This window comes from Desmodus rotundus, chromosome 8, assembly GCF_022682495.2.
Source record: "Desmodus rotundus isolate HL8 chromosome 8, HLdesRot8A.1, whole genome shotgun sequence".
NCBI lineage: Eukaryota > Metazoa > Chordata > Mammalia > Chiroptera > Phyllostomidae > Desmodus > Desmodus rotundus.
In genome coordinates, this window is record NC_071394.1 from 121568797 (window position 1) to 121594263 (window position 25467).

At 40.8% G+C, this 25467-nt stretch overlaps 1 protein-coding gene across 2 annotated transcripts in view; it reads left to right on the top strand.

The window, feature by feature from the left end:
- The window catches only part of PDCD6IP (programmed cell death 6 interacting protein), a 54979-nt gene extending 32812 nt beyond the window's left edge, over positions 1-22167 (top strand). For both annotated transcript variants that reach the window (XM_053929527.2, XM_053929528.2), the window contains exons 11-18: positions 2917-3028; positions 3864-4033; positions 9750-9998; positions 10348-10482; positions 11578-11672; positions 16604-16727; positions 17695-17876; positions 18641-22167. In XM_053929527.2, coding sequence (XP_053785502.1) covers positions 2917-3028; positions 3864-4033; positions 9750-9998; positions 10348-10482; positions 11578-11672; positions 16604-16727; positions 17695-17876; positions 18641-18815 — 1242 coding nt within the window. In that variant the 3' untranslated portion in view covers positions 18816-22167. The remainder of the gene's footprint in view (positions 1-2916; positions 3029-3863; positions 4034-9749; positions 9999-10347; positions 10483-11577; positions 11673-16603; positions 16728-17694; positions 17877-18640) is intronic.
- The last annotated feature ends 3300 nt before the right edge of the window (positions 22168-25467 follow it).

Below are 25467 nucleotides of genomic sequence, written 5' to 3' on the forward strand. Positions count from 1 at the left end.
CCCCAGGCACGTGCCCTGAACCGGGAACCAAACTGGTCTTTTCGCTTTGTGGAACACTGCTCAGCCAACTGAGCCACGCCAGTCTGGGCACTGTTTTAACATTTTCAATGTGTCCAGTTCAGGGGCTTTTAGTACATTCACAGTGTTGTGTGACCATCACCACTTTGTAAATTCAGAACATTTTTATCACCCCAGAAAGAAACCCCGTACCATTAGCAGCCGTCTTATATTCTCCCTTCCCCCTGCTCTTGACAGCTGCTAATCTGATTTCTGTTTTTATGGATTTGCTCATTCTGGGCATTTAGTATAAATGGAATCCTAAACAGTGTGACCTTTTTAGTTTGCCGCCTTTCACTTAGCATGTTTTCAAGCTTCATCCACAGAGCGTATCAGTACTTCATTTCTTTTTATGCCTAAAATACTATTCCGTTGGAGGGATAGACCACATTTTGTGTATGCATTCACTAGTGGTAGATCTTTGGGATGCTTCCACCTTTTGATTATTCTGAATAATGCTGCTATTTGTGTATAAATTTTGAGCACCTGTTTTTAATTCTTTTGGGCATATACAGAGGAGTGGAGTTGATGGGTTATACAGTATGGGCTAACTTGTTGAGGAATTGCTGAACTGTTTTCTAGAGCAGCTGCAATGTTTTCATTCTTAGCAGCGGTGTATGAAGGTTCCAGTTTCTTCACATCCTCATTAATTCTTATAATTGTTTTCTTCTAAAAAATTTTTTTTAAAAATTACACCCATTCATGTGGGTATGAAGTGGTATCTCATTGAGGTTTTGATTTGATCTTATACATAGAAAATCCTAAAGTTAGTATTATAATTTGATAGGGGTTACATTGACTCTTTAGATTGATTTGGGGATGACTGCTGATCTTAATATTAAATCTTCCAGTCTATGACACAGGGTGATTGTTTCATTTATTTAGTCCTTTAGTTTCTTTCAACAGTGTTTTGTAGTTTTTAATGTACAAGTCTTGCACCTCCTTGGTTAAATTTATTCTTAAGTATTTTATTCTTTTTGATGCTATCATAAATGGAATTGTTGATTTAATTTTTTGATTGTTCATTCCTAGAGTGTAGAAATACAACTGATTTTATGTGTTGATTTTGTATTCTGCAACTTTACTGAATTTGATTATTTTCTCTTAATAGTTATCTTGTGGATTCATTAGGATTTCCTGTATATAAGGTCACGTCATCTGCAAGTAGAGATAGTTTTACCACTTCCTTTCCAAGAAATTTTATATTTGGAATAATTTTAGATTTACAGAAATGTTGTAAAGTAGTGCAGAGAGTTTCTTCACTCAGCTTCTCTAAAAGTTAAAGCCTTATGTAGCCACAGTACATTTGTGGAAATGAAGAAGTAAACATTGGCACGGTATTATTACTCAGATTTTATCAGTTATTCCCTTAATGTCCTCCTTCTGCTTTAAGATCCAGTCTAGAATACTGCATTGCATTTACTGTTCAATTGTTATTATTTTTTTGGAGAATTCACATGCCCTGGAACTTTATTTGTGGGAATTCTTTGAGATCTGAGTTTAAAGTGAGTTCTTCTAGAGAGGGTATTTGTTTGCCTCTGCTATGAAAAGGCATTATATAACTGACCCCAATTTAAACTTGAGGGTTTTTTGTGGTTAATTTTAACATTGGAAGTTCATCTTGGGACTTTGTGTTATACAGGTAGTGTAGTTTTCAGTCTAAGTTCAGGCTTTTAATTAGGAATCTTAGGTGGTACTTTTCATTTCTATTCAGAACCAAGCTTCCATACAGGTGGTTTTCCTTTTGTTGGGAGGTTTTCTTGTTAAAAAGTCATCCAGTGAGTGTCACTCATTTGGAAATGTCCCAGTTTGAGGGAGCATAGTGCCTTTGATCTGTCCTCCTGCTCTTATTAGCCCCTTGATATGTCTGTGTCTACTCATGTTCTTGTTGTTTTCATCCTCTCCTGAGGACATGCTTACTGATTTTAGAGGGGCGGGGGTAGGGAGAGAGAGGGAGAGAAACATTGATTGGTTACGTCTCGTATGTGCCCCAACCAGGGACTGAAAAAACCCGCAGCCTAGGCATGTGCCCTGACCTGGAATTGAACCTGTGACCTTTTGGTTTACGGGATGACGCTCCAGCCACTCAAGCTACACCAGCCAGGGCTCTACTCATGTTCTGTTAAATTCACACTCTAAGCTACTAGTTGGCAAACTAAGGATAGTGGGCTAGTCCTGGCCTGTTTTGTATGGTTCACTAATGATTACTATTTTAAGAGGGTTGTTTAAAAAAAAAAAAAAAAAAAGACTATGTGACTGAGACCGTAGCCCCCAAGGCCTAAAATATTCACTGCAGCGGTTGACGGAAAAGTTTGCAGACCTCTGCTCTGGCCATCAGAGATTAGCACATACCATGGGCTCTCACGTTTGTCTCCACTGGCTTCTACTTTCCTGTGTTTCTGGACCCCACTGTCCTGTCTCTTCAGCCGTGCATTACAAAGGCTTGTTTTCAGTGCATTGTTGGGATAGAAGTCTAAATCTTTTATTTTCATGTAGTTAATCCATTTTCTCTCTCTTTTGTTTATGGCTTCTAAGGTCCAAAGCTTTCTGTTTGTTTTTATTTTTGGTTAAAGTTGTCTTGGTGTATGGCTATACATAATCTCTTAGTTATTCTTCCTTTTTTAATTTTACTGAGTAAGGTAATGGCTCACCTATCCCTTAATTTAACAGGACTTTTTGTTAAATACATTATAACATGAATTTCACAACAAAATTGTTGTACCAATTTATGTTTTAACCAGTAAAGTAAGAGTAGTCCCATCTCACTAATTCTCACATACTTTGAGTATGATAATTTAAAAAATTAAAAAAAATTTACATTAGAAATATCTCATTCTTGCTTTGCTTCCTTTTTGAAAGTCACTAAGATTATTGGATGAAGAAGAAGCAACTGACAATGATTTAAGAGCAAAATTCAAAGAACGCTGGCAAAGGACAGCATCCAATGAACTCTACAAGCCTTTAAGAGCAGGTAAAAATGTGCATGAATAACTTTCACATGAATAAAGTCGCGATTTGGATCCATATTTTTGCTTGATTAAATTAGGCTCGATTGTAAACCTGTTTTTAGTGCAGCTGTTGCTATTATGAAAACCCAGGTGTTGTTCTTTGGTTCATTGTAAGACAAAAAATATATAACAAAGGTGATTCATGTATATTGTAAGAAGCTCAGATTCGTAAGAAGGATATAAAGTAAAAATTAAAATGATCCTATAACTCTTCCTTTCCTGTTTCAGCTCTGTGCATATTTTACATAAATGAGATCATATTATAGATACGACTTTATAATTTCATTTTACTTGAATCCTGGGTGGCAAGAGATGATTTTTAACAGTTAATTTGCAGCCAAATTATTATTTTGATGAAAACTGGTGTTTTTATGTCGAATTGAACCAGTGATCCTTTGAGAGAGGATACTTTTTAAATAAGTTGTAACAAGGGGATGAATGATTTCTTTCTATATTTATGACTTGTGGGGGAAGATTAATGTCAGTTACCTGTTACTTGGTGAACAGTGACCACAGATGTATCGTAAGGTATAACTATGCTTTTGCTTTGTGGTTGGTTTTTCAGAACAAGAAGTGCAGAGACGGACAGGAGCTGAGTTTCTGTTATCTAGCAAATTGGGGCCTGTAGAAGGGGGATAAAGTCAGATGCCTCTTAAGAGAGGAGCTCCAAAATGCTGAAATTTAAGTACAAAAAATTGGGGTGTGTAGGAGGAGCTCAGAACTAAAAGTATGATCAGCCTATAAGCATTACTGTTAAAATCAGTGCTATACTCTGATACCATTCTTTTCTCCCCACAGAGGGAGCCAACTTCCGAGCAGTTTTGGATAAAGCTGTGCAAGCAGATGGACAAGTGAAAGAACGTTACCAGTCTCACCGCGACACCATTGCGCTTTTGTGTAAGCCAGAGCCGGAGCTGAATGCTGCCATCCCTTCTGCCAACCCGGCAAAGACCATGCAGGGCAGCGAGGTGAGAAGATGCATTTTGATGTGGCCGGTCATCTCTTTATGAAAACTATGTGCAAGCTATTAGAAACAGCAAATTGGGGATTTCTTTCCTACTGGCATCTTTTTAAAAATACAGATGTTAATTGAGGTTGTCATATTTAAAGTAGCAGGATGTATACACTGAATAGTAGGTAATTATACTGATACCATTACTATCCTGTAGTAATAATTTCTATTTATTGAATGCCTCTTGTGAGCTGGGGACTACATTCTATATACTCTGTATGTTCATAGTGTTTAATTAAGGTTTTCTAGAAGGGAGAAAATTTCCTGAAGTGGAAGAACTGGGTTTATCTAGATATTCTGACCACACATTCCCTGTTTCTGACGTCACTCTGTACTGCCTTCCCCCACTCCACCGTATCCCACTGGGACTGCCTCTGAAAGGAAAACTGACAAAGTGTGCATGTTAATAAATGGGCGACGTCATCACGGCCCTTCTCCTGTTGACGGGAAGGAAAAAATCAATGGTGGGTCCTCTGATTTGGAGAGTCCTAAAAGAGGAGAAGGTGCAAGTGCGATTTGGTGCCTGAGGGGGTAACGTAGTAGGATAAGATAGAGGCCCTGAAGAACGCAGGAAAACAAGCCACAGGGCAAGAAATACTGCTGAAAACTTGAAAAAGATGAATTTCCTTGGGACGGTAGATCTCAAAATTTCTCATTGTTGTTGTTTCTTACTTGTCTTTGCACCGAAGCATTTCGTGTATTTACTCAACCAAGACTTACACATCTAATCTGTGTAGGGCACTATGCTAGGTACTTTGAAAAGTTCACAAAGGAGTCACACAGAGCCTTCACCCTTCATGACAGCCCAGTGTTGACAATGAGACGTAGACAGGGTAACTGTAGTACGGGCATAACTGTAGAAAGAATGCTGTGAGGACAGATGACACAGCACTTAAATCCCAGCATTTTGGAGCCTCTCTTCAGAGACTTCCTAACAAGTCGGCACGTTATGAGGAGAGTAGGAAGACAGAAAAAGCGAACATGGCTAGGATGCAAGGACGGAGTGAGTAGGTGTGCCCAGAGCAGCTGCGAGGGGTTCAGTGGAAACCAGCCCCTAAGTCAAGAGAAGCCTGCACAGTCGAGTGTGCACAGAACCCGAGCCTCCAGAGGGGTCGGGTGGGGAACCTGATGGGGCAGAGGAGTCCCTGCCTATCCAAGGGGAATAATGATGCTTGAAACGGAACATAACCGAACCCTGTATATATTACATACTTTCCTATGCAACATGCCAGTGATAAAGTTTAATCTGTAAATTAGGTACGGTAATTTATTAACAACAACAATAAAAGACATCAGCTATAATAAAACTCATGTGAATGCGGTCTGTCACTCAAAGAGAGGTTTCTCCCCCTCAGAAAGGTGACACCCACTTACACTGACAGTATTGCCTCTTCCTGGGGTGACGCAGGCTGGCAAGCATCGTCTTCTCCTCCGACGTGGTGCAGGGAGCGGCAGTGTCTAAAGCCGTGTGCCCTCCCGGCGGGGGCTTGTTTTGATTCACACAAAGGTGCCTTCTAGACAAACGGACGATCTACAAACACAACGTTCACTCTTAGCTTTAGTAACAAAGTTCATAGACAAGTGCTGAGACTGGCTGGCATCCATCCATGCATTTGTTCACCACGCAGTAGCTGAAGGCCTGCTGTAAGCCAGGAGCTTTGCTGGGCCCCGGGGTCCTTACCGTAGACAGGAAACCCCTCTAGTTAGCCCTCGTGCTCGGGTAAGTGTGGCCAGGCTCCTGCTGTCGTGTTGTGTGGAGGTGTTCTCATGTCAGCCTTTCCTGAACGTAAATGACAGGGTCTGAGAAATCGAGCTGAAAATTTTATTGAGAGCATTTCTTATTTATTTGGTGCTGTTAAATGCTATGGAGAGTTTTGAATCTAAACAGGCAAACTATAGCCTGTGGACCAAATGCAGCCCACTTCCTGTTTTGGTATGGCCCATGAACCAAAAATCCATTTTACATTTTTAAATGGTTGAAAACAAGTCAAAAGAATAGTGTTTCATGACAAGTGAACATTACATGAAATTCCGGTTTCAGTGTCCGTAGGTACATTTCGGGACATAACCACGCTCCTTGGCTTATTTTGTCTATGGCCGCGTTCACACTACAGAGGCAGGTTGAGTAGCCGCAGTGGAGAATGGTTCACAGAGCCAAAAATACCTTCCATGCGGGCCTTTCCAGGAGAGGTGTGCCAGCCCCTGCTCTGAAAGATGAAGTGCAGGCGCTGTAGGTGATGTCCTTCCTGCCTTTCTGTTTGAGCTCATCTCTCTCCATTTTGTTTCTCGTTTATGATGCTTCAACCAGATTGGCCTCTTACCCCCCCGTTTTGAACATGCTAAGCTTGTTCACGCCTCAGGACTTAACTTTTACTTTACCTTCTATTGGAGACTTTCTTCCCTTTGCTTGGCTTCCATTTCTCCGTTGTGAATAGAATCTTTGTGTACCATATGACTCTGTTATTGTGTGTTTGTTTAATTCTTTCCTTCTCTGCCCTGCCCTTCTTCCCAGGAAGGAGAGAACTCTATTTTAGCACCTGTAACAGTACCCAGCACATAATGATTCAAAAGTATTTGATTGACTGACAACCACTGGCACCCCAGCATAGTAAAGGAATGTGATTGTAGTTGACAGCTAATTGGAGAGGTTTATAAAACAAAAGTAAATACCACAGGATTCTTCTAATTATTTATATACTTTAGCTTGATAACATGTTAAGTCGTGAGTCGTAAACTGGGATTTGTAAGAAATTTAGGTAGTGGTTTCCTTTTCTTGCTGGTATTTCATTTTTGGAAGCGATCTAATTCATTTCTTCTGTGTTATTTACTCTGTTAAAATGAGGCCAGTATCTGAAATATGGTTAAATTTGTAAATTTGACAGGTAGCAAAAAAGGATGTTTGTCATACAATGAATCTTTGTCTCTATGTAACAGTTTAAAAGTTCATTTATAAATTGGTTGTTTCAAATGGCATTTTTTTTCAGAGACTTAGAATCATACCATTATGTCATAAGACTTATTAAATAGCTCTTTGGTCCCTCTTTACCATTCTGGCTAGAAAACTCACTAACGTAAAAGTTAGGAAGTTAGCTTTTCTTCATAACACAGCTGGTATTAGAACTTGTGACTCTTCCTACATCACTCTCCTGCCCTGTGTGCAGTTAGTTCTTCACTGAAGAGGAAGTTGTATTTATGTGAACTATGTCTGTCTTTTCATAATGCTTCCTAGCTAACTTGGGGGTATTGTCACCACAATTTTAGCTCACTATTTGTTGAGAAGATCTCAGTTTCTATACTATATAAGATCAAGTTATAGTGTTCCTAACGCTCAACTTAATTAAGACTATTTTTTAACCAGTTCTGCATATTCCTGTTTCCCAGTTTTATTTAACCTGGCTGTTTTTTTTTTCTTTTTTAGTACATGTGCTGCTGAAGCAAGCACTATTTCTCTTTCTTTCTAGCCTGTGTTTGACATAACTTAGAGAGAGAATAAAATGACATTTCTTATTTTTCTGAGAGCTAAACAGAATTTGTAGGGAAAAGTATTCAGTCAAAGTCATAGCTGAGGTTCCATTATCAGTTTAAATATGCTAACAGATAACACTGTTGCAACCCTTTAAAATTTTTATCCTGTTACATTCCCCCAATACAAAATGTGTCACATAATTACAGAAATAGTTATAATTCAGCAAAAAGGATACTTTAATTTTTAATCTTTTTCTCTACCCCTGTCTGAATGCTTAGATGCCTAACTTCTTCAGTCTACAACGTAGCCAAAATATAGAGTTAAACCATAAAACCTAACTACCAGTTAATAATAATGGCTAATATGATTGGACACTTACTCTCTGTTGGAAATTACATTGTGTACTTTATATGGAGTATTTCAGTTTTTACAACACTCCTGAGGTAGGTACTATTACTATTCTCATTTTGCAGGTGAGAAAATTGAGTTTTCTAGGTAGCAAACTGCCCTTGGTTACACAGTAACTAAGTCCATTAAGTCCACTAAGGGAATATAGTCAGAGTTGAAATATTATGTAATTATGTTTCACTTTGATGAAGAGTTCATTTGTTTCTGTATTCAAATTTTGATTTAATTTTAATTTCGAATGTGAAAAAATGTTTGTGATACAAAAGGTGCATGCAGAAGAATCTCATCCCTTTTTGTTCTGCCTTGTTCCCACCCACTTTCTGTAAGTAATGTATTCACTAGTTTCTGGTTTGTCCTTGCTGCCTTTCTTTTTGCAAAAAAAATTGCACACGCATACTCTTCTGCGCCTTCTTTCCATTTCCTGGAAGTTACTTGGAAATAAGATTTTTATGCAGAGTTGTCTAACACCAGACTCCACTTGATTTCTCAAACAGTTTGTCCTGTCTGTCCAGTTAGGATTCATTGTCTCCCTTCCTTTTAGAGTGTCTATAATGTGATCTTTCTTGAACCTCAAGGAGTAATATTTCTTTCTGCTGCCTCCACCTCATTTTCTTTTTTTTTTAATTGACTCCGAATGTTAAGATTAGGACACTTTGGAGACATGGTTGGTAAACAGAGGCCAAAAGGAAGATCACCTAAATTTAGAAGAAACTTTAGACTTTTCCTTGGGTCTCGGTCTTCACAAAAGAAGGCTTCTTTGCACAGTCCTTTCTAGGAGCTTGCTAGGCCTAAACGAGGAGTGGGTGGGAATTCCTATCCGTAAGCAGTTGGTGAGGAAATCCGTTGGAGTTGGAGTGCTGCTGTTAAGACAACACACGGGGATGGATGTAGGTGGGGTTTGTGGATGCCCCCTTCTTCCTTCGGCTCTTCTCCAGCGCTCTTTGTGAGCATCATTGGGGCATGCGGGTGGGGGATTGCGATTGGCGTTATTACCCTCCGTGGTCCCAGCAGTAGTGTGAAGAGACGTGAGTGAAAGAGGGCGGTTCATCAGCGGCAGCAGAGGGCCCCCGGGTACTGTGACACTATAAAGTGGTATTTTTGAGTCATGTGGAATTAAGTCAGACACTGCCTGGATTGCATAAGAGAGAGAAAACTCTTAATGATATGAAGAGATGTGTAAGAACCTGCTTTCTCTCCCAGCACATGAAGTCAGCAGCTTAAATTTCATCTTTCTATCTCTTCTCTTATCTAGTGTGCTCTCTCCATATGTATCTCTATTTTCGTCTCCATGACTCTCTCCATATGTCTGTTTCTCAGTTTTTCTGTTGGCAAAGTAGGGTATTTACGCGTCAAAATTCACTTTCCCAAACCTCATGAGAGGTAGGCAGCATGCGGTAGAAGGGGTAAGAGAGTGGTCTTGGAGTTAGGCAGACTTAGGTCTCAAATTTCACCTCTGCTCCTTAGCATTTGTGCAACCGTGGGCATATTACATCAATTTTCTGAGGCTCAGTTTCTTCACCTGGGGAACATTAGATTATGTTTATCAGGTGTTCAGGACAGTGCCTGGTACACACTGGGTGTTCGGTAAGTGCCGCCCTTGCTGCGCTGCAGCAGTCTGAGCCCAGTAGAGGTGCAGCGTCTGCATCTACGTGAGTCGGATGCGCACTTTGTACCTGGCTGTCTGAGAGGTCATCCCGTCCTGGCTCTGGACGAGCCTTTGTTGAACCTTTGTATATAAATTGGCTTCTGGTTTCTTTTGGCAAATAAACTAAGGTTTTTTTTTTTTTTTTTTTTTAAGGTTGTAAACGTATTAAAATCCTTGTTGGCAAATCTTGATGAGGTAAAAAAGGAAAGAGAGGGTCTTGAGAGTGACCTGAAGTCAGTGAATTTTGACATGACAAGCAAATTTTTGACTGCTCTGGCTCAAGACGGTGTGATAAACGAAGAAGCGCTGTCTGTCACTGAACTGGATCGGATCTATGGGGGCCTTAAGACCAGAGTCCAGGAGTCTCTAAAGAGACAAGAAGGGCTTCTTCAGAATATTCAGGTGACGTTTATATGCTTTAATAAGACGCATGTTTACACGTTTTAAAAAATTAAAGAAAGGGGTAAGCCTGGTTTAAATCTGTGTTCATTTAGGATTGTCTTTCTTACAAGTGTTACGTATTAATAGAGATCTGTAATCATTATTGTTGTGACATGCACTGAATTTGTGATATTTACTTAAGGAAAGATTTAAAGCATTGCGCTACCCCAAAGAAATATTAGGTAAATTTCTAGTAATTCCTGCATGTAATCATATGATTTTCATAGTTGGGAAAGTATCGATAAAAATGTTAGGAGCTGTGTGAATTTCATAAATAAATGCAAATAACATAAGTCTTTTTTTAAATAAGGTCTCGCACCAGGAATTTTCAAAAATGAAACAATCTAACAATGAAGCTAACTTAAGAGAAGAAGTTTTGAAGAATTTGGCTACTGCATATGACAACTTTGTTGAACTTGTAGCTAATTTGGAGGAGGGCACAAAGGTATGTGTATAAAAGAAACAACAGCTGTCCAGTGTAGATGTGAATATATGGTTGGGGAAGTTAGTATTTTTTACAGTTGGACCAAGTTATTTTTGCCTCATATTTGTAAGCTTTAACTTCTGAGAGTTTTGTTAATAAGAGCTTACTGAAGGTGGCAACATTTCACGGGAACTTTGATGAATTGTGTATTTTACCAGGTATGAAAGGAGTTAGATATTTGGTGTAGCAGAAATTAGCCCAGAGACATTAAAAGCTAATCACACTTTTTTGGGGGATGGAAAGTTGACCAAAGTGAATGAGTTATGGGGAAACAGATGATCTTTGTGGGGGAAGGTGGGTAGGTGTGGCTTTTACATTCTGTGCTAGTGGTTTGGGTGATGATAGACTTGTGAATGTTTTAAGTATTTTATTGCTTATTTAAAAAGTTTAGGGAAATGCTTATACTTGTTTTTTGTCAATTACTTGGCTTCTGAGGGAACCAGTGATTTTTACATTTTTCAGAAACACCACTCCTTTGGCACTTCAGCCCGTAGTGATCACTGAGTGAAGTTCTCTTGCTGTAAATACAGCAGAAACAATGTAAAGGCATCTGAAGAGAGGGTAGAAATACTCAGAGCCTCTCAAAACAGTATAGTAAAATACTATTTTAATTTTGTTTAAAAAGCTTTGTTGAAACAGATAAGCTGAGAAACTCTCCAGAGACCCTTTGAAAATTCTTCTAAAGGGCTTCTGAGAGGACGCCTGCGTTTCCGCAGTGAATGGGCACATCTGGGCCTTCCAGTGAGACAGGCCTAGCGTCTTCGTTACATAGTTGACTTTTCTGATGGAACTGGGAAGATGTCCGTGGCTCACGAAGCTTTTAACGTTTGCCATTTAATGTCTGGTGACAGTGTTCTCTAAAAGTGATTTTATTAGTTTTTATTTTCTTTAGGAGTCTTAGCTCTTACTTAATATTAAGTAGTGTAATAAGTAGTGTCTCATGTAGACGATTTTAGTTTTTCATTTTTAACTGTTATTGACAGATGATGATGAAATTGTGTATCTCCTCAAATTAAAAAATGGTTCTGGCTTATTATATTTGTTCTTTGCCTACAGTTTTACAATGAGCTGACTGAAATCCTGGTCAGGTTCCAGAACAAATGCAGTGACATAGTGTTTGCACGGAAGACAGAAAGAGATGAGCTCTTAAAGTAAGTCTGTTTTCTGTATCAAATTGTACTTAGGTATTTTTCTTAAAAAAAAAAAACCCCACAAAACCTTGTGGAGACTTTTGGGGTAAACTTGGCAGTGTGAGATGGCAGTTTCCTCTTCTCCTGGGTATTTTACAAAGCAAGCAAGCAGCTACATGATCTGGGCGCAGCAGGAACTCTGGATGCGAGAAGAGTAGTGGTGTCACACGACAATGGAACAGCGCAGGGTGGCAGACCTCAGGAAATGCCAGTAAACATAAGCAGTTTACCTCGTGGTGACAGATTGGTTCCTTACATGAACTAGAGGCACAGAACATGGGGAAGACAGGGCGAATAGCTCAGAAAACACCAGTGAAGTCGCTTTCTGAAGGAGACTACGGAGAAACTGGGCCAGTAACACAGGGCTCAGTCCATTCTGAATAAGCACTAGGGAGTTGATAATATTTAACAAAACTTAATAGATGAAGAATATTTACCAGAGTAATATTGTCACAGGACAGGTGAATGTTCTGAGCTTAGATTTCACTATGACCTTTTTTTAAAAAAGCATTAGGAAGCTATCTCTCTAAGGCACACCAAAAACAGAAATGCCAGAACTCAAGATGTTAAGTAAACAGGAGGTGGTAACATGTGGTATCAGAATTCATGAAAGGAGAGGAGGAACAGAAGCATCACACGTCTGAGCTGAAATGGGACGGAGCACCGAAGGAGAAGGAGGCAGTGAAGAACGCACAGGAACGCAGAGAGTAGCAATGAGGAAATCAAAAGAAGAGGAAACCAAAGTAAAGATAGGATTGAAAAAATTAGAAATGGGTAAAGAAAGTCTGGTGTATGCAAGACTGAATTTCCCTCATAGAAGAAAAACCAAAACAGTGAATAAAATATTTAATGATAATGCTCAAGAACCTGTTCTTAAAATAAGTACAAGCTTGTTGAAAGGATGTGTCTATGGTTGGAAAAAATTAACAAAAACTGCCAGCCAACACCAAGGCATATGAATTATTAGCCTCAAAATAATGGCAGGATCCTGTGTGTAGTCAGGCAAAAACGTAAGTGGTTTATAAAAAGGTAAACAAGGGTAGGCCGGTGGCACTGGAGAGAGCGGCATGGTTGTTCCGGGGACTGCGGGGGGGCAGACGTGAGCCAGACTGCCACTCGGGTGTGTACGAGCCCGTGTTCATTGGTGAAGGACATGGAGACCTCAGAGTCTGTCGTGTGCAGGAGCCTTCCCGGAGCTCTCGGCCAGCCGCACGCTTGCTCACCACGCTGCCCCTATGTCAGCAGCTGTCCATAGAAGGGGTGGGAGAAGATGCCAAGGAGCTACCTCCCTCCACTAAGGCGGGGCAGGGCCACTTGATTTTAGAGAGTATTTCTGGTTAACCTTCAAAAAGCAAATAATTAGAATGCTTTCTAATAGGTTCCAGAGCTTTTAAAAAGTCTCCCTGCAAATTAGCCTTATTATTAAGAAAAGCCAACAAAGATTAAAACAGAACACAGTCTTCAGGCCAATTTCATCTGTGAATAGGGATATAAAAGTCCTAAATAAAATGCCATTGATACTCTGCAGTATGTTAAAGAACCATTACCAAGGGGAAGAGGGACAGTTACTCCAGTAATGAAATGATTGCATCAGTATTTCTCTATCTAAGGAGAAGAAGAATCTTTTCATAGATGAAGAAAAAGCATTGAAAATATAACTATTTTGGTACTGAACAAAATGGGAGTAGATGGATACTTCCTTCATATGAAAAAATATATATGCACGTGTCTGTTGCACAAAACTCAGCATCGTGGTTAATGGGGAAACACTGAACATTCCCCATAAAGCCAGGAAAAGACCATAGGTGCCCAGCACCACTATTATTTAATAATATATTGGCAGCACCAGCCAGCATATTCAGCTAAGAGGAAGATGGCATAAATAGAGACACTGGAAGGGAGGAGGTAAAACTGTCACTACTTGCAGATTTTATGATTGTACAACTTGCAAACAGAGGAGATTCAACCCCCCCCCCCAAGCTGCAAATAATAAAAGAATTATTACCGAACATAGTTGATCATAAAAGAGTTTGTAGGAATCAAAAACTTTCATATAAACAGACATGGAAAACAATGGAGGAAGAGACCCTACGTGAGATCTGTCCGATGAGAACCTTTAGACGCTGTTCAGGGACACGGAAGACTTAAGCAAGCTGAAAGACGTGCAATATTCTTGGATGGGGTGTCTCAGATTCATAAAGGTGTCAGTTTTAAATAAACCTAGGCGTTTGACATTATTTTGATTTTAAAAAAGCCCTGGCTGATGTGGCTCAGTGGATTGAGCACTGGCCTGCGAACCAAAGGGTGGCTGGTTCGATTCCCAGTCAGGATACATGCCTGGGTTGTGGGCCAGGTCCCCAGGTGGGGGCGCATGAGAGGCAACCACACACTGATGTTTCTCTCCCTCTCTTGGCTGGTTCGATTCCCAGTCAGGACACATGCCTGGGTTGTGGGCCAGGTCCCCAGGAGGGGGCGCATGAGAGGCAACCACACACTGATGTTTCTCTCCCTCTCTTTCTCTAAAAATAAATAATAATTTTAATTAAAAATCCCCAACAGATTGTCATTTGAAACTAGACTAGTGGATCCTAAAGCTCAAGTAGAGAAACAAAGATTAGCCAGGAAAATTGAATAAAAAGAGTAAGGGGAAACTAATTCTACCAGATATTAAAGTATGTAATATTGTCTTTTAAAACACAGTTGGTACATGTTTAGACAGCCCCAAAACAAAAGAAAATAGAAATAGATTGAGATGCGTATGTGAATTTATTTTAAAAATGCCCTTAAACAATCAGATTAAGTTAGAGACAACTGCCTAGCCATTTAGAAAACAAAAGTTATTTTTATACATGAACGTTATTTCAGGTTGATCAGACTTGAAATGTATAAAATGAAAAGTCCAAAGAGAATATGGAGGCATTCCTTAATGAAGCTAAAACGGGAAGTCTCTTCCCAACTCTGACTTAAAATCCAGAAGCCATTAAAAGAAGGGATGAGTTAATTATAACATGATAAGCAGAGTCAAAATGTAACAAACTGGGGCCCTGGCCAGTGTTGCTCAGTGGTTGGAACGCCGTCCCGTGCCTGAAAGGTTCCGGGTTTGATTCCCGGTCAGGGCACATGCCTTGTTTGGGGGCGTGGGCGCATAGGACCGCAGTTCCAGCCCAGATCCCTGGTCTGGGTGCTTGTGGAGGCAAGCAATCGATGCTTCTCTTACATCAATGTTCTCTTTTTCCCTTCCTTTTCCCCTTCTCTTTCTCTCTAAAAAAGCAAGTGAAAATCCTGAGGTGAAGATTAAAAAAAATGTAACAAACTGGGAAAAACATTTGAAATTTATTATCAGTGAGACTGACATGAGTTACCAAGTGATGTCAGCTCCATGGTTGAAAGGTGAATGAATTGTGGGGAAGTAGGCCCAACAGACATCATAAAAATCTGAGAGTTTAACTTTGTTAAAGTCACTGTTGACACTCAGGGCCTACATTCTTTGAAACGTTTTCATGGAATGTAAAACAAAAGCACAAGAAAGTACATATAGATAAATACATCTTGTTGGATTCTCACACACTGAATACAGCCCTGTGAGGAGCACTTCTAGGCACCCCGGAAGCACCCGCTTCCCCCATGGCAGCCACTGTCTTGGCTGTGGAAGTACACACTAGTTTCTCCTGTTTTTCCCTGGACAGCGGAGTCGTGCGCTTTTTTTGTGATGGCTTTCAGAAGTCAACATTCTTTTTGTGAGATTCATCTGTGTGATGTTTCTGTGTACATTTCATTGTATGACTATACTACAAGTTTGTTCATCTGTACTGTTACTGAGTATTTGAGTACTTTTTAGTTTGGGGCTATTATACTGTGAATAGCGTGGGCCTGAATGTTCTAAGACTCAACTGTCCAATAATACCGGCAACAGTAAAATAATAGAAACAAATCAAATGTCTAGGGTTGGTAAAATGAAGCTACACGTGTACGGTGAAATACTGTGCAGTCCCATAACACGATTTAATTTCTAGTAGTCACATTAAAAAAGCTAAGAGACACAGGTGAAATAAAATTCAATATTTTATTTAACCCAGTATATCCAAAGTAGTATCATTTCAAAATATAGTCAATGCAAAAATTATGAAGGAGCTATTTTACTCCTTCCCTCCCCCATACTAAATCTTAGATATCTAGTGTGCAATTTTCACTTACGGCACTTCTGTTTTGTTGAGTGAGATTTTGGGATGGGTTTCAATTTATCGTTAGAGGGGATTTTAAAATATTTTCCTGGTTTCTAGTACTATATTTTAATGGTCTTTCCAGCTATCTTTTAAGAATTTACCTTAGTAGTAGATACTGAAGTAGTTTTTAACATGAAATATTGCAGTGCCACATTAAAAAAATATCTTTAGAAAGTATTTAGAAATTTACAAAATAGTTTGAGTAGGTTAGCTTTTGCATCTGTTGTTTTGGTTTCTACAAACACTGATAAAATGTAGTGATTAAAATACTAGCTACGTGACTATGAGCAGTTGTAATTTTCTGATTATTTTGAGACAGGTCCTTGTGTTAGGTTTTCTCCTCCAGGGGCTGGCCTCTCACTAACAGTGGGTAGTCTTTTAGGGCCACTTGCCCTGTTTGCCATGTTCTGTACTCTAGCCGTAACTGATCTGAGAAAGTTTACCTTTTTCCTAGGCTTCAGAAGTAGAATGAGAACTAACTCCACTTCATTAAATAGAAGAGAGAAAAAGATTTAAGCTAGTTCTAGGTTAGATCAGGAATGTAGGATATTTTAAAATACCATCATTGTTTTCAGTGTTTCATGTGCGAAGGGAAGAAAAACACCTGGTATTTTATGTGTTGGGTTTTCTTATATGGTGTTAATTTTGAACACTTTTGTCTTTAATCAGGGACTTGCAGCAAAGCATTGCCAGAGAACCTAGTGCTCCTTCAATTCCTACACCTGCGTATCAGGCCTCTCCAGCGGGGGGACATGCCCCCACTCCGCCGACTCCAGCACCAAGGACCATGGCGGTCAGTAAGCGCATGATTTTAAAATGGGAGTTTTACCTTAGTGACAGCTCGCTTGCTGTAAAGGATAAAAGAGACTTTACACTGGAGAAGTCTGGTGTCTCCATTTTTGTCAGGTGACCAGCCTGATGTTTTGCAATATGAAGAATTCTTGCCAAAAAAAATCTTGAATCTAACCAGGTCTTTAGAATCAGTCTTTCATTTGTAGGAGATGTGATAATAAAACAAGAAGTTAAATTGTGCTGTTAGGAAACAGTTGGACAAGTCTAGAACTGGGACATTTTGTGGGACACCTGGCTTGGTTTTTTTTCTAGAAGTGAATGTCATAGAAAGAAAAAAAGGAGGCAGAGGGAATGTTTTAGATTACAAAAGAGGAAAGAGTCGTAATCATCAGGAGCAAAACATGAACCTTGATTGGATTTTGGTTCATCAAAACCCCTGTAACAGTTTTGTTTTGTTCTCGGTAAATAGGGAAACTGGAATGTGTGGAGTAGATACTTGAGGATATTTGGGAATATGTGTTAGTTTTCATAGGGTGAAATGGTGTTACGATTATGTAGGAGAATGTTAAAACTTACATGTTTATTATACTATTCTTTTAAGTTTCCTGGTATTTGATAATTTTCATAACATGTTGGGGCCAGGACAAGATTACAGGGATAAACTGTATCTGGCCTGCTCCTTCCTTCCACCTCAAATGTCTCAGGTTTGGTGGGAGCTGTAATGAGCAGTAAATGATTAAATGTGCGGCGTGAGGAAAAGGGCAGTGGGTACGGAGGATCCACAGACTGGAGAATTATTCTTCAGATATGATACATTTCTAGAGTAATAAGCCAACATTTAAGAATAGGAATTTGAAGTATATCTGGTTGGATTCTAGAGTTTCTTATGTGTCCTTATTTATTTTAATTGATAGCAATTTGAGAAAAACATGAAACATTTTGTAGTCGATGCCAATTTTTTCTTATAGACCACTAAGCCCCAGCCCCCAGCCCGGCCTCCACCTCCTGTGCTTCCAGCCAGTCGAGCTGCTTCTGCGACAGCTCCAGCGGGGACTGGAACTACTGCACCAGCTGCACCACAGACTCCTGGTTCAGCCCCCCTTCCACAGGCCCAGGGACCCCCCTACCCCACCTATCCAGGATATCCCGGGTAAGGCTGAAACTTTGATATCCCGAGGTTGGCTCAGTCTCTACCTCTGCCTAACCTTTTAAAAACAGGGTCGTTGCTTCTGTGCATGGGTGTGTCATGGATGGATAAGCTGCCCTGTCAGCTTGTACACAAATAAAAACGATGTTATAGTCACTTGAGTAGTTGATAGCCACTTCCTAAGCATTTGTATGTTTTTAGTTTTTTCATATTGGGTTTATATTAAATAAATCTGGATTTCAGATGTATTTTTTTGATCTTGTTTATTTAGATGATAAACAAGGTGTCTTTTTTGAGCTTAGCATAAGCAAGACTGATATGGTCTTATTCACCAACCTGTACTTTGGAATCTTGGCATTTTGATAAACTGTTGAGCAGAAATTTATGTAATTATGGAATGTACTTTCTTAAAGATCAGCTTTCTTTGTGATAATTTGTTAATCTTAAAAATCAAGGCATTTGACTTTTTTAAGTGTGTTTCAAATTTACTTAGTACGTGCATTCTGTCTTCCCATTATTAGGACTTTTTAATTAGTAAATTTATGTGCATTACAATGAACTTGATGTTCTTTTATGTCAGTTAATAACAGAATTAGGAACACTTTTCCCTAACAAGCTGTTTTTTCTCCCCACTGTTCTCTAGTAGACTGAGAAATGGAGACAAATGCTTTCTTGAAAGAACTGGGTTTTAGAATAATTGTTACATGTTTCTTTTTTTCAGTATGTGATTTACCAACCCCGCTCTTTTGTCTTCTTCCTCCCGGCAGGTATTGCCAGATGCCCATGCCCATGGGCTACAACCCTTACGCGTATGGCCAGTACAACATGCCATACCCGCCCCTGTATCAGCAGAGCCCTGGACAGGCTCCGTACCCAGGACCCCCGCAGCCTTCATACCCCTTCCCTCAGCCCCCACAGCAGTCTTACTATCCACAGCAGTAATATGCCAGCTCAGACGCTCCGCTGGTTCAGTCAGAAGGGAAAGAAATGCCAGTCCTGCAATAAGTGTACTAAACTCCGCGCTCCGGTTAATATAACGCTCTCTGCTGTACTGAATGCAGTGTATAGTATTTGTCTGCGGCCAGACACTGGAAGCTGTTCCGTGTCCCATCCCACACCTGACTGCACACGGGAGACTCGCTGCTGGTGCAGTGCGAACACTATTAGGCATAATGGGGTTTGAGACAAGTTATGTTCCAGTTCCCAAAAGTTGGAAACGAGAAATTAAACCCACAGGTGAACCTTTGAAATGATTATACTTACGTCTACATGAGATGTGATTGGGACATCAGATACTTAGGATGGTTTAAGTACTGATATTCAAGTAAACCAAGTTTTCTTTCTCTTTTGGTTTATTGATTTGGTTTAATTTCCATTATGCTATTTTGCATAATCAAAGCATTGTAATCTTATAATTTAAAAATAAATTACTTCAGAACAGTTGTTATTGTTATGTTTTGTCATTGATTCTCATTACTGTCTAATTTCTTTCTGGTATTAGTTTCATGTTATATGTACATGAGTTAAACAGGTACTGTGTTTAAGTGCATGATTAGTGCAAGTTAATAGTCAGGTTCAAGTACGTCTTACAGGAAAACCAAAAGAATAGTATCATAATTTATCTTTCGTATGATTAGTAAATTAAATTATGAAATTTATTTTGAAAAGTCCTATAATGTGGAAGGAACACAATTGGTACCAAAGATGCTTCAAAGAAATATACAAATAAACATGTATATTTAATGTTTTATTAGTTTCTCCAAGAAATTGGTACAGTTTCTGGTAATTTTTTTTATAACCTGGTTAAAATACATCATTGACAGTACTGCCTAATATAATGGGATTGTTTAAAGGAAATTTACTGTACCCTGCTACTCTTTTTTTTCCACCTTACTGTCTTAACTTAGTAACATTTAATGCGCAATGTACGTGAATAGATTCAAGCCCTTTCATTTTTATGCTCCTGAAGATTGGACTGTTTTATATTTCAGGGAGAACAGAAAACAGTGGTTGGGAGCACATGCCCGCTCTGGAATAGGCTGTGTATTTAATTATTAGTCTCTGCTGTCAGGACAGCTAATCACTGTGCAGACCTCGGTGAAAATAGCCGTGCTTCATGGACTGAGAAAATGAGGAAGGAGTGAGTTGTTCGGTATCACAGCGGGGTCTTTCTGTGTGGGGTGCATTTCTGAACACACTGGGCATATGAGCAGTTCTCCAGTGAATCGGTTTGTGTTTATTTTTTAAGTTTTAATGCTGACTTTCTTGCATTGTTTCATTTAAATGATACTGTCACTTGGTCCACTATTGTTTTCATTGACAGTTTGGGTTTATATTTTAAATGTTGGACTGAAGGTGTGATTGTAAAAAGGAGTGGATTGGTTTCGAAATACGTGTATGTTTTTTAAAAACCTTACTTTGTTGTATGTAGAAAACATGAAGGCATGTTACTGCAATATGAATGACCTTTACATGGAATATTGCAATTGGTTAAATGTCCAATAGTTAAAACCTTGGCAAAAAATAGTTTTTTACATCTCAAAGCTAAGTTTTATGAATGTGGAATCATCAAAGTATGACATGGGCTTGTTTGACTCTTGTGTAAATGACATTTCAGTTCTACACTCTGACTACTCAAGCTATCATATACTAACCTGAGATACTCAGTGAGAGGGGTGTTCCAAATCGCTAGTTTATAACTCTTACTAATGCAGAAAAAACAAAGACAAAATTGGCCTGAATATTCTCTTGGGGAAAGATCCGCTAAAGAAGAGAGTAAGCGCATTGAGGGCCAACGGAGAAGTTGTAAGGCATTTAGCCCCTTTCCAGTGCCGAGCGAGGCCTGCTGCCTGAGAGACACAGAAGTTGTAGCAAAGGAGGCTCTCCAGTCCCTCGGGGCAGCCTCCTCCCGCATGCCTCACTCGGGCAAGTCTGCCCGCAAAGCCTTTTTCTGCGGCGACCAGGGCCCGTTCCCTCTTACCTGTTTGTTCCTCCGTTAGGTGACTGAGGGTGCTTTCCTGCGGTCATCTGTGTCTAGGTGCAGATGGGCGAGTTCCTGTAGGCCTTCATTGCTGGGTCTGAGTTTGTGGGCCCAGTTTCACTGTGATGGCTCCTGGGGAGAAGTTTTGCTTACGTCTGTTTTGTATTCCAGCAAACAAGAATGAAGCCCTCACTGGGATTATTCTTATCAGACTTTTTTTTTATCCTTTGCTTAGCATTCAGTGTTCTACAAAATACCTAAAAAAGTTGTTCTGGATAACGCGGTGGTTTTAGGGGTAGGAGAGTGTCACTCGGTTCAGGTGTGTTGTACTATGTTTATAGTTAGGTTTTTGATTATCTCCCTATCCTAAGGACAGGAAACCATTCCCAGACCACTTATGTTAGAGTTTGGACTTTAAGTAATGAAGCTCTGCGTAAAGAGCTACTCAGAAGTGGGGTAAACACTAACTTCTCTTGTTTCTTTTTCCTAGTTGGAGACAGATGGTCTGACTTCTCAGTCTGGTGTAAAGTATTGGGCTACTCCTCTGCCCCTTGGCCTTTATTCTCAGTTAAGAACAATACTCATGTATCACTGCAAAGCATTCAGTCTTTGTGAGATATCCATGTACCCATACCCCGCTTTGCAATTTATAATCTCTCTCTCTCCCCAAATCTAAACAGTTACAGAACAAAGAACATGATTTCACAGCCTTCTGTCCTCGACATTCTATCCCAGTCAGCAGCCTTTTTAGTCCAACACAGATTTTTTAAAAAAGTCTTCCATTAGAGCTTTACTGTTTGCAAAAGTGCTTTGTACAATGCAACTTGCGAAGTAGGTTTTAGTTTGCTAATGGTTTTTTTTAAATGATCAGTATATCTTGACTCTTGCTATTAAACCTAGTTGCATCTCTTTTTTTTGGTTGTTGAACACGTTAAATTCTTAGTTGATTCACAGAACAGGATACAAAGTAAGGCCAGAAAACAACAGCACTACAGTGTTGCAATTACTAGTTTAAAAGTAGACTTCAGAACTAAATGATAATTATAAGATTTACATGGAGAGAAAAGAAGGAAAAATTCTATTTTTAAAGAAAAAGAGAATATTCAGGCTTTATTTCTGGTATGAAGTTTATATTTTTAAAAAGATCCTATATTATCTATCACACCAGAGATTTTAGATTTTTTTCTGGTTAAAAACATTGCTGGTAGTTGGATTATATTTTTATTGTATTCATTTCTCTTAGGGGGAGAATTGTAAAGAAACTAAAAGGTTCCAGATGAATGTATCCTGGAAATAAAAGTTGAAAGATTCTTACTTCCTTGGAGTATGAATTCTTATTTAAAGTGCTTATCCTTCAGCTTTATAGTTTCTGTAATTTCTTCAACAAATGGTGGGTTGGGACATAAAAAATACCCACTTTGACTAAATGCATGAGACTGTAAAAGGAAGGTAATGTTTAAATGTTTTATTAGTAGCTGTCAATTCTATGATTTATCGTGGATGGACCATATTTTCATTGCTTATGACTTGCCCCAGTTCTCTCAGATGGCTGCTGTCTTCAAGTGTCATTTTGGGGTTAATTTTGGAAGTGTTTGGCAAGATTATGTTACTCAGTTGTTCAGCGGAGGAGGGTAGTGAAATGTGTTCATCTTTGAAAACATTTCTATTTTCTAACCAGTTCTCCCATGTGTTAAGGTCAGACGCAACTGTTTTATTATGAAGCTGAGAATACACAATTTATCCGAAAACGTGTGGATTTTTGTATGCTTTTCAGGTTTGTTCAAGGTGAAAAAGCTCGCTCCAGGAATGAACCTGTCTGAATCCCTATTATGTATGTTTTAAGTCTATAAAAACTGGTCATAGTTCAATCTTTTTTGTCGTCACCTCCCTGGCATCTGGGTTGGAGAGTACAGAGTTCACACCGAGGGCTTGGGAACCTCAGTGTGTCAGGTGGGAGGAGGAGGGGGGGGATCTAAGGGACCTTCCCTGGAACTCAGGTTGTGCTCTGGCCTACAGGAAGGTGACTGAGAAGCTCAGCATGCTTGAACTGCTTTAGCATTTACTACCGCAGGGCAGGACTGGCTTAGGAACTATCTGGGAGCAGACGTGAACTTGCCTCGAGCCTGTGCACCAGGGTTTCTGCCCACTGACCAGGCTTGCCTTTGTGGGTAACCCGGGGCACGCCCAAGTAGTCTGCCTTAGCCCCCCTGCCTGCAAGGGACCCTGCCCTCATTCCACGGGTCCTTGATGGCCTTCCTTTTGCTTAAAAGTTGCTTCAGTCCCTTTGAACTAATGGCCATCCAGTGATACAGGTGTATTGGGCCCTCACCATTGCCTTTGTACATTGCCCTGCACTTTGAGCCGAGGCCTCACACGTTTTTATTCACACTCCAAACCCAAGAATCAGCTTGCAGAGAAGTTGAGCAACGTGTGCAAGGTCACATGGCTGCTGAGTGGCTGAGCTGGGGCTCAGGTCTCTTGCACCTGCCACCTATGATTTGAACATCTGTAAGGACAAACATGCCTTTCGCCTGTGTGTGGCTGCTGCTAAAGCCATCGAACATTATTGGGTTCTTGGCACGTGCTGGGTCTGCTTGTAAGCATTTAAAACCCACAAACTCATTTTAGCAGAGCAGCCACCAGGGAGGGGCCACTGACTTCATCCCGTTTCACAGGACAGGAGGAGACAGGCCACAGAGTCGGTGTGAGCCTGGGGCTGGCCTGAGGTGGAGCTGGGCCCTCGTGGAGTGGGGGAGTAAAAGACTTTAAATAAAAAGTTTCCCTGGTTTCAGAGTATTTGTTTTATAGGGTGATTGCTCTCATTCCACCCATCCATTATCCATTCAGCCATTTTTTCCCCCTCAACAACGTTAAATGTGGAGGGACTACTTAACTATTCTAGATGCAGCTGCCCTCGAGGGATTTCTTTTCCAGGAGGAGTGCAGTTGAGCCGGGAGCGGCCATTGGGTTTGTTAGGTAGGATAGGCAGCAAGCTAAGGCGGGGCGGCAGACAGAGATCTGTCTCACCCGCTGACTCAGCAGTCCTGAGCCCAGTCTGATAAGATTGCCGGGCATTCTGAACTTCCCAAGCAAAGACAGTGCTGGAGGAGGAGGGTCCTTGAAACTCTGTGTCCTGGGAAAGGCAGCCTCTTAATTTCACTAAGACAAAGAGCCTTTCCTAGCTGAAAAAGACAGCCTTTGTAGCTGCACATTTATTCCCAAGGTTTAGAAGGGGAGAAGGAGGGGTTCCTAGAAGCTGACTGAAGTATTTAACCCAACGGGTGGTGCGTTCAGATTACTGGGTGCCCACTTGTAGCCTCATCTCAAGTGTATAAAACAAACTCACGGACAACTTTATTTCCTCTGTACGTGGGGCATTCAGACTCACTGGGAGCCTACCTGCAGCTTTGCGCTCATGTGTGTTTCGTAAATAAATTTGCGTTTTCACTTATGTGTGGTCTCTCGCTTGAATTTGTCTTGTGAGTGAGGGAAAACCTAAGGAACAAGCTCGGGTTGGGGGTCTCTCCTGACTTGGTCTCTCCCCGGCAACAGTTTGAAGGTGGATATTATATTAGGATGTGAATTTGTGGGAGGGAGTTCTCTGTGACCTTCCTGTTTTCAGCTCCAGCCAGGTTAGCTAAGACCCTTTGCACGTTCCTGCCCCAGGGGGTGGTTGCGGGGGTAGGGGAGCAGAAGCTGGAGTCTCTGGGGCCAGGGTTTGGAGGAAGTTCCAATCTCAGAAGGGATAGCTTTTTGGTATAGAGGGATCACAGCATTCCCAGGGAGGGGGGGGTCACAGTCCCAACAAGGTGGGGCTTCCCTAGCTGAAGGGACCACGAGGCTGGGCAGCATGAAATGTTGAGTCTGAATTTTTTATCACCCCGTGTGGGATGGGCTTTAGAGTCAGAAGTGAGTGACTTCAATTAAGAAAGGAATGGATATTTCTTGTGTGTGTGTGTCGGTCAGCTTCAATTCAAGCCACCTGCGTGTGCGCCCTCTCTGCAATAGCAAAGAAGATTTCGTGCGTGCACACTTGCAGCTGTGGTCTGATGGCAGCACTGCATTCACGCTCCCCCAATCTGCGTTTTCTCTTTCCTGTGCCTGCGTTGTTGCTGCGGCTCTGCCCTCACGCAGAGGAAACCCGTGCTGGTGCTCGGGGCACGCTGTGGGAGAGGCAGGGTTGCGGGGTTGTATAAACTACTCCCAAGGTGTGGAGTGTTGGAGCAGGTCAGCGAGAGGACCTGGCCTTTTACCCCCGGATGGGTGTTGGAGGCTCCTCCTACCCCTCCCCGTCCTTGGAATATAGTTCAGCCCACCATTATAACAGTAAAAACCGGGTTCGCGGACGGAGCCTGGAGGGAGTAGGAGCTGTTGAGAATGTCTAGACCCAACACCTGACTGAACCATGTTAAAGCCTCTAGAAACTTTGAAGGCGGGCGGTGCAGAGACCCACTGCTGCTGTGGGCCCAGAAGAGAAGCCTGGTTACTAAATTCCCTGGTTTGTGAAACCGCCACCTACCCACCTGAAGTGGCCTCTTCATTCGGCTGTTAGCAGTAGCCTGACTTGGGCCCAGTCCTGGCCTCCCCCTGGGCAGCTGTGTGATTATGAGCAAG